Genomic DNA, 8,188 nt, shown 5'->3' on the forward strand with positions numbered 1-8,188 from the left:
TCTTGATGATGTCTCGAGAAGTGGTGCGCGGCGATGGCGTAGGTGAGCATCCACGAGAATCCAGGGTGACAGCGGCAACAGAGTCCCGGCACGGCGCGTCAGGCGAGCGGTCGTGTGCTCTGTTCCTTGCCCTTCGGCCTGAAGAAGGAATAACCGCATCGCACTTCAACCTCTGAACACGAGTTGGGTCCAACTTCCTTGCATCTGGATTGGCAGGCTCCGCACCACGGCAGCGATCATCACGGCCACCACTGCCGCTTTTGCTATCATGGCTCGAGACATGGCGGCTCACGGCAGGCCGTCGCTCCGGGGCACACAAGCGGCCCGGAGATCGCCTGTAGTCGTCATGGTCACGAGGCTCTTCGTCGATGTCGGCGTCGTGGCGACACAGCACCGACACCTGCCTGTCGCGAGGGCGGAGCTTGACGCCGCCCAGGCTCCCGGCGGAGTAAATAGCATAAAACTACCACTTTTCGTGTTAGGGTTCCAAAAAACTACCAGAAATTTGTTTGTGACTAATAAGTACCAAAACCGGCGTCGGCTATCTCAAAAAACCCAAATTGCCCGTTGCTAAGAAAATAAACCGGTTTATGACAGCTCGGGCCCGCATCTAACCGAACCGTTTGTTTGACTGTTAACTGGCATGTGGGGCCCACATGTCAGTTATCTCTTCCTTCCTCTTCTCTTTCTTCTCCTCCTCTCCTCCCGCTTCTCTCCCCGCACGAGCCATGGCAGCTCGAACACACCAGATATGCACCGGCCTACTCCTCCCCCGTCCCATCTTCCCTTCCCCCCGGTCGTCCCTCCTACTGCCCCCCTACCAGAGCCGCCATCCACCATGGCGCTCGGCCTAATTCCGCGCGGACCTCGGCCTCCAGGCGCGGACCCCCGCATGGCGCGCGGCGGCGCCCTCTGCCCGAAGCACGGCCTCCCGAACGGCGGCAGTGCACCCCTCCATGGCGCGCGGCGGTTCTCCTCTGGCCGGAGCACGGCCTCACGGACGCTGGTGGAGGGCCGGAGCGGGTGAGAAGGGAGCAGCGCGCGACAGCGCCGCTCTGCCCGGAGCACGGCCTCCCGAACGGCGGCGGTGCGTCCCTTCATGGCGTGCGGCGGTGCCTCTCTGGCCAGAGCACGACCTCCCGCACGGTGGTGGAGGCCGGAGCGGGTGAGGAGGGAGCAGCGCGCGGCGGCGCTGCCTGTGCCGGATCTCGCCGGCCCCATGGGAGAGGAAGAGGTTGGCGGCGACCCATGGCTCGCTGCAGCGTTTCCAGGCAGCGCCATGGCGTGCGGCGGCGACCTGGTATGGAGATGGCCGGCGGAATCGAGGCGGGGATGGCCGGCGAGATTGACTTGCCAGATATAGGGACTCGATTGCTTTTTTTCAAAAGATTACAGGGACCCGATTGCGTTTTTGAAACATTTACAGGGACTCGATTGCTTTTAAATGAGGAAGAGACACTGTCATGTGGGCCCACATGTCAGCTAACGGTAAAACAAATGGTCAAACTGACGGTTCGTTTAGGTGCGGGCCCGACCTGTCATAAACCGGTTTAGTTTCTCAGCAACGGGCGTTTTGGGTTTTTTAAAACAGTCGACACCAAAAGTAGTAGTTATCAGTTACAAACAAATTTTCGGTAGTTTTTTGAAACCATAACACGAAAAGTGGTAATTTTATGCTATTTACTCCTCCGGAGGCTAGCTGCGAGCGCGGGATTGGTCCAGCAGGTCGCAGGGACGGGCCACCGGTGCACACGCGTGCTGAAGAAGAACTAGGCGGCCGTTGCACGGTGGTCGCAGGCGACGCTGTCGGCGGAGGAGGCGGTGGTGACGTCGTCGGAGGATTGGTGGAGTTCCTTGCGCGATGACCAATCTGCCGGCATCTGAAGCAGGTGAATGGATTTCGGCATTCAATCTTCATGTGTCCTTTGAGAAGGCAACGATGGCATTCTCTGTCTCTGAACCTGACGAAAGCCCTCCGGCCAGGGGGAGAAAATGAACCTGACGAAGACGCGACTCGGCGGCTTGGGCGCTGGAGGTCGGGGCGCCGCTGACGCCACCAATACGCCGGCCGAACAAGATGCCAATCCTCGGACCGGCCAATGTCAGCATCGGCTCGAGGATGAGCTCCGCCTTGAATCCGCAGAAGAAGGTGCATGGCTTGATGGTGAGCTCCGCCTTGGACCTGCAACGGGAGACGCCGGGCTCGTGGAGGCGTCTCGAGCCGTACGCCGACCCGCCGACACAGAGGCAGTCGGCGTCACTTTCAGACATGGCCGGAGAGCGCCATGGACGGGGAGGTTGGGGGTGGGATCCAGCAGGGCAGCCTGAGCGGCGAACCGCACCTTGCGGGGACGCCTCGTCGCACCTGAGACGGCCGCGCAACACACAGGCAGCGGAGCGCCGTCCTGGATACGCAGATCTGGGGAGCCGATTTGAAGCTGCGGGAAGAGGGCTGCCAGCAGATCTGACCGCAAGAACCGAGGCGAAGGGAATCCCGGAGGGAACCGCGGCGAGACCCGTGGGTTGCCTTGTTGGGATGTAGGGAGCTGGGCGGCGGCAATGGTAGCTGCGGGCACCGGAGTGGTGCGTCGCAGAAGCGTGGGTGCTAGCATGGCCAAGCAAGCTGTGCCGCTTGAGAATTCTGAAAAACAGTGCCCCAGCCAAGCTCCTCGTTTAGTGTGAAATGGTAGGGAGGTCCTGGCCTGGCTTTCAATCTCAAACATTGAATATGCAAAAAAAAAAAAAGTCGTGCGGTCTGAAATACTACAGGATACGACCAAGGCAGGGAGCAAGCAGACAGCATGATGGAGCATAGTGCATATACCCCCACCCAAATAAACGCCGGGTACACCCAACCCAATTATACGTCTCCCTTGTCCAGAGTTCATGAATCAGACAAGATTGCAGGTCTCCTCTTCTGGAGTCTATCACTGAGCCATGTACAACAATTAAGCTCCGTCATGAGTAGATCGGCACACAGGCATACAAGCACGCGACACTTCAGTAGAAAAGTAAGAAATATAAGGAAGCAGAAGAATGAAACGCATCATGGCAATTGTTCGCCTACGGTACGAAACAAAATTCAGACCGCCTCGTATCAGCATGAGCTTGCTATTAGTGATACACACTTCCTCACGATGGAAAGATAAGGCGTTCTCGTCCGAGACGAGAACAGAAGCGAACACTAGTGGCCTGTCAAATGTCATCAGTGTAGCGTCCTGTGTAACAACTAGCACGAGCCTAACAGGACGTTGATCGGTCTCGTCCTGATCCGAACGCCGGATTGAACACGCCTTCCACCTTTTTGCCAGTGTACACTCATGTGCATCGTACTGAGTGTAGGAATGAGGATGAGGATGAGGACATGCAGGCTGCAGCTAGCTGGGATCGAGTCTGGGACCCGAGTACCTGACGGATTATTACGAGCCCCTATCCTTTCCTTTGTCGCGCTAGTGATCTTCTAGGCAGTGGCCGTGCCCTGTGACTTCTTTGTCACGTTGCATGCACGTACAGCAGCGTAGTTCCATCGACCGAGTGATTGATTGGCAGGGCAAAGGTAGGTATATCAGTGAACAACAACTGCTGGCTTGGCTTGTCAAGCCTCAAGATAAGTTCAGCACACAGTAAACGTACCGCGATCGAACAATCTACCCAAGCCGTTGCAAAGTGGAGCAGAGAGCGGCAAACACATGAAGAAGAACAAGACGAAGGGAAGCATATATTACAGTACACACGAGCTGAACTTGAGCGTAACAAAGAGCAAACAGAAGAATCTACTATCTACCACCGGCCAGCTACGTACATTTCACAATTCCCAATCACCAGCCCTTGTTTATTTAGAGATTTTATACAAACTCCCCCATCTTCCCCATCTCCGGCCGCCTTCTTCCTCCGACCTCCGACAACCACGTATGCACGGTGCAATGCTAGTTTGCTCGGTGGAGATGGACTACATGGAGCACTCGGCGGGGACGCCCTTGGCGACGCGCTTGGGGTCCGTGCAGTAGTTGTAGATCATGTAGTTGCTCTGCACCCACCGCATGCGCTGCTGCCGCGTCAGGTCCAGCTCCTGGTTGTACCACTCGCCGACCGCGCCGGTGCCGGGGGCGACCTCCGTGCCGATGCTGGCGCTGCAGCGCGGCCGGCCGCCGGCGGTCACCACGCACGCGTCGGCCTTGAAGCCGCGGTACGAGGCGGAGAATGGGGCATGGGACCAGTCCGTCTTGACGCGGCCGCCCTGCGTGGCCCAGTCATCTGCGTTCCAGAGGCTGGAATAGAGGCGCATCGGCTGGTTCTTGGGGAAGGCGATCCCTTTTCCCTCCAGGTTCCTGAAGTCCCTGATCGGCATGTCGTCCACCATGAAGCTGTATTTAAGTACACCATGATCGGTCAGTCCATGTGCTCCTGCACTAGCCACAGATGGCCGGCGTTCTTGAAAGAAAGAAACGGAGCAACAGCTTACATGATGTGCTTGGGGTTCCAGAGGATGGAGTAGGTGTGGAAGTCGTTGGTGGGATCGAACCAGAGGCGGAACTGCTGCTCCCGCTGCCCCTGCCCCTGCGTGAACACGTTGGTGTGCAGCGTGTAGGGCTCGCCGGTGACGTTGCCCAGGAACTCGAAGTCGATCTCGTCGTGCGTCGGCCCCTGCGACGACAGCTGCACATTCGCACACACCAAACCGAGCCAAGTTAGGCAACCATGTCAACCGATCAAGACCGAAAAGCAGAGGAATGTTGGGTTAATTACGTAGTAGGCGGTGACGGTGCCGGCGGAGTTGCCGGGGACGAGCTTGAGCTGCATGTCAATCTTGCCGTAGAGGTACTCGTGCTTGGACTGGAACCCGGAGCCGGAGACCTTGTCCAGCCCCAACGTCAGGAGCTGGCCGTTGTTGAGGATCTTGCCGCGCCCGTCACCCCACGTGACGTCGAACTCCTTGTCGAAGGTCGCCGCCGCCAGGGCGCAAGAGGCGAGCAGGATCGCCAGCACCGAAACCGCCATGCCAGCCATGCGTTTCGTGCTCACTCAACTAACTAGCTAGCTAGAAGAAGGTTGACGAGGAGGAGAAAGCTGGAAGGAAGCTTGTGTTTCTGTGAGTGGAATGAGCGGTGCGTGAGGGGGTTTATATAGGGGTTTGGAGAAGAGATGAGCGGGGCGTGCCCGATGGATGGATGGATGGTTCTGCGAACTGGCCGGAGAGGAGTGTAATGCGTGTGAGTTGGCGCCAGAGGAGAGGAGAGGAGACAGAGCAGGCAGGCCGGCTCTGTAGCTGCCAAATTTCTGATGGAAAATGAGACGCCTTCCCCCCGACATGGCGACGCCATGGGCTCTCACGTACAGCAAGAAGCCATTAAGAATTGATCGAGACGTATAGCAAATTTCTAGCGGCAATGCAACATCTCTTGATTTTTTTTTTAAAAAAAATTTGGTCGCTTGGATGTGCATCTTCAGCCTTTGAGATGGTTTGTGTTTTGTACACAAATGGCAGTAGAAAGGAAAAAGGAACTGCATAATGTATGAACAAAGGAATAAGCAGGGATGGATTGACGATCAATTCTTGTCGACCTTTTGCTTCTTTTCGAAGAGTGTGAAGATTCCTCGTATGTTACATTTGTTTGTCTTTTGGAAGTGTATAAGAGTATAAGCAGGCCCTTGCAGATGGTGTGCCCCTTTTCCATCAAGTGGCGGCTGTTGGAAACGAGAGTTTTGGCAATGCTTCACAATGTATTGATCGGTGCATAGCGCACGTATATATGAAGTACAAGGTGGACCACAACCTCAACTATACAAAGACTAGGAGGTGGGCCAGGCTATACAATATACATGCACAAACCATAGATTCAACACCCCCCGCAGTCGAAGCGTCACCGGAGACACAAAGACTGGACCTGGACTCCTCGAAGACAGAAGTAGGCAGTCCCTTCGTCATGACGTCGGCGAACTACTACGCCGTCGGGACGTGGAGGACCCGGATGCGCCCAAGAGACACCTGCTCACGAACGAAGTGTATATCGAGCTCAATATGCTTCGTTTGACGATGATGGACCGGGTTGGCGGAGAGGTAGACGGCGGACTTGTTGTCGCAGTAGACGAGCGTGGCCTTGTGAACGTCACAAAGCAACTCCTGAAGCAGCTGACGGAGCCAAGAGCATTCAGCAACGACATTAGCCACTGCTCGATACTCAGCCTCGGCACTCGAGCGGGACACGGTGGGCTGTCGCTTGGAGGACCAAGAGATCAGGGACGGCCCAAGGTAGAAACAGTACCCCGAGGTGGAGCGCCGTGTGTCCAGGCAGCCGACCCAGTCCGCATAAGAGTAGGCGACGAGGTCGATGGAGGCGGAGGCCGTCAGCGTAAGTCCCAAGGACTGGGTGCCGCGTATGTATCGGAGGATACGCTTCACCAGAGTCCAGTGAGAATCGCGCGGAGCATGCATGTGAAGGCAGACCTGCTGAACAACATACTGCAAGTCAGGGCGTGTCAGGGTGAGGTACTGCAAGGCACCCACAATGGAGCGATAGAAGGCCGCATCAGATGCAGGCGAACCCTCCAAAGCGGAAACCTTGGCCTTGGTGTCTGAGGGAGTCCTGGATAAGGGAGTATCCGGATAGCCGGACTATATACTTTGGCCGGACTGTTGGACTATGAAGATACAAGACTCAACACTTCGTCCCGTATCCGGATGGGACTCTCCTTGGCGTGGAAGGCAAGCTTGGCGATTCGGATGTAGATCTCCTCCTCTGTAAACCGACTCTGTGTAACCCTATCCCTCTCCGGTGTCTATATAAACCAGAGAGTTTAGTCCATAGGACACAACAACAACAATCATACCATAGGCTAGCTTCTAGGGTTTAGCCTCTCTCATCTCGTGGTAGATCAACTCTTGTAATACTCATATCATCAAGATCATTCAAGCAGGAAGTAGGGTTTTACCTCCATCGAGAGGGCCCGAACCTGGGTAAACATCGTGTCCCCTGCCTTTTGTTACCATTAGTCTTAGACACACAGTTCAGGACCCCCTACCCGAGATCCGCCGGTTTTGACACCGACATTGGTGCTTTCATTGAGAGTTCCTCTGTGTCTTCGCTGCAAGGCTACATGGCTTCTCCAACCTTCAACCACGCTGCCCTGGGTGAGACTTTTCTCCCCAGACAGATCTTCGTGTTCGGCGGCTTCGCACTGCGGGCCAACTCGCTTGGCCATCTGGAGCAGATCGATAGCTACGCATCTGGCCATCAGGTCAGGTTTGGAAACCTAAACTACACCGCAACATCTGCGGAGACTTGATCTTCGACGGATTCGGGCCTGTGTCAAGAGCGCCAAACAATCACGACATGCATGACCTAGATCAGCAGTCGGACAGTATTCGGAACGTCGCACCTGCTACAGCTCCGGACTTTGTTCCAGAGCAGGTCGTGCCTTCTAAGGACGGGTGGATGGACCCCGCCCCGGAGGCCGCATTCTCATCGGCGTTGGAGCCGAACACAGACTCCTCTCCTCAGGAAATCTGTACCACCGGACCCTCGGACTCATCTTCGGTAGTGTGTTCCAGACCGCGCGCATCCGTGCCCATCGAATCTAATTGGGCTCCAGTCATGGAGTTCGCCGCCGCGGATATCTTTCAGCACTCACCCTTTGGAGACGTGCTGAATCATTGAGGTCTCTCTCTTTGTCAGGAGACTCCTGGCCGAACTATGTCCGGCTCGAGTGGGAAGCTGGCGACGAAGAAATTCGTTACCCACCCACCACCCACTTAATAGCCACGATCGATGATTTGACCGACGTGCTTAACTTTGACTCCGAAGACATCGAAGGTATAGACGACGATGCGGGAGAAAAATAGGAACCACCGCCCACAGGGCGCTGGACTGCCACCTCTTCATATGATATATATATGCTGGATACTCCCAAAAAAACAATGGCGATGAGGCAACGGGAGATAACCCCTCGGGGAAGAAAGCAAAACATGGGCATCATCAGCGCCGCTCCAAGCCTCGCCACAACAATACCGGCACTGCAGAAGAAAATCCAGATGGCTCCGAAGAGGAATACGATCCTGATCAACCCACCTTCGAACAAGCCAAACAGGAACACGGGCAGGCTAGCCCAGACGAACAGGCGACGGGCGGATACTTGGAGGACGATAACTATATGCCTCGATCCGAAGACGAGGTGAGCCTCGGTGACGACG

The 8,188-nt window shown here is 56.0% G+C and overlaps 2 protein-coding genes across 2 annotated transcripts; both read right to left on the reverse strand.

The window, feature by feature from the left end:
* Positions 1-546: 546 nt before the first annotated feature.
* LOC123162723 (uncharacterized) lies at positions 547-2,271 on the reverse strand. Its single transcript, XM_044580492.1, has 2 exons — positions 1,999-2,271; positions 547-1,880 (listed from the first exon to the last, which is right to left on the reverse strand). The coding sequence occupies exons 1-2, from the start codon at positions 2,269-2,271 to the stop codon at positions 1,770-1,772; spliced, it is 384 nt and encodes a 127-aa protein (XP_044436427.1). The 3' UTR covers positions 547-1,769.
* A 1,419-nt stretch (positions 2,272-3,690) lies between these two features.
* On the reverse strand, positions 3,691-5,108 carry LOC123162722 (probable xyloglucan endotransglucosylase/hydrolase protein 23). Its single transcript, XM_044580491.1, has 3 exons — positions 4,747-5,108; positions 4,463-4,656; positions 3,691-4,364 (listed from the first exon to the last, which is right to left on the reverse strand). Exons 1-3 carry the CDS (start codon positions 5,005-5,007, stop codon positions 3,950-3,952), a joined length of 870 nt encoding a protein of 289 aa, XP_044436426.1. The 5' UTR covers positions 5,008-5,108; the 3' UTR covers positions 3,691-3,949.
* Positions 5,109-8,188: the final 3,080 nt, after the last annotated feature.

This window comes from Triticum aestivum, chromosome 7B, assembly GCF_018294505.1.
Source record: "Triticum aestivum cultivar Chinese Spring chromosome 7B, IWGSC CS RefSeq v2.1, whole genome shotgun sequence".
In the NCBI taxonomy this organism is placed as follows: domain Eukaryota; kingdom Viridiplantae; phylum Streptophyta; class Magnoliopsida; order Poales; family Poaceae; genus Triticum; species Triticum aestivum.

Excerpts from the sequence above, each read along its gene's own strand:
- LOC123162723 (XM_044580492.1), bottom strand. The coding sequence starts at position 2,271 with ATGTCTGAAAGTGACGCCGACTGCCTCTGTGTCGGCGGGTCGGCGTAC. Across the intron at positions 1,881-1,998 it reads CCGAGTCGCGTCTTCGTCAG|ATGCCGGCAGATTGGTCATC; the intron begins GTTCATTTTCTC and ends CACCTGCTTCAG.
- LOC123162722 (XM_044580491.1), bottom strand. The coding sequence starts at position 5,007 with ATGGCTGGCATGGCGGTTTCGGTGCTGGCGATCCTGCTCGCCTCTTGC. Across the intron at positions 4,657-4,746 it reads GCACCGTCACCGCCTACTAC|CTGTCGTCGCAGGGGCCGAC; the intron begins GTAATTAACCCA and ends GCGAATGTGCAG. Across the intron at positions 4,365-4,462 it reads TGGAACCCCAAGCACATCAT|CTTCATGGTGGACGACATGC; the intron begins GTAAGCTGTTGC and ends ACTTAAATACAG.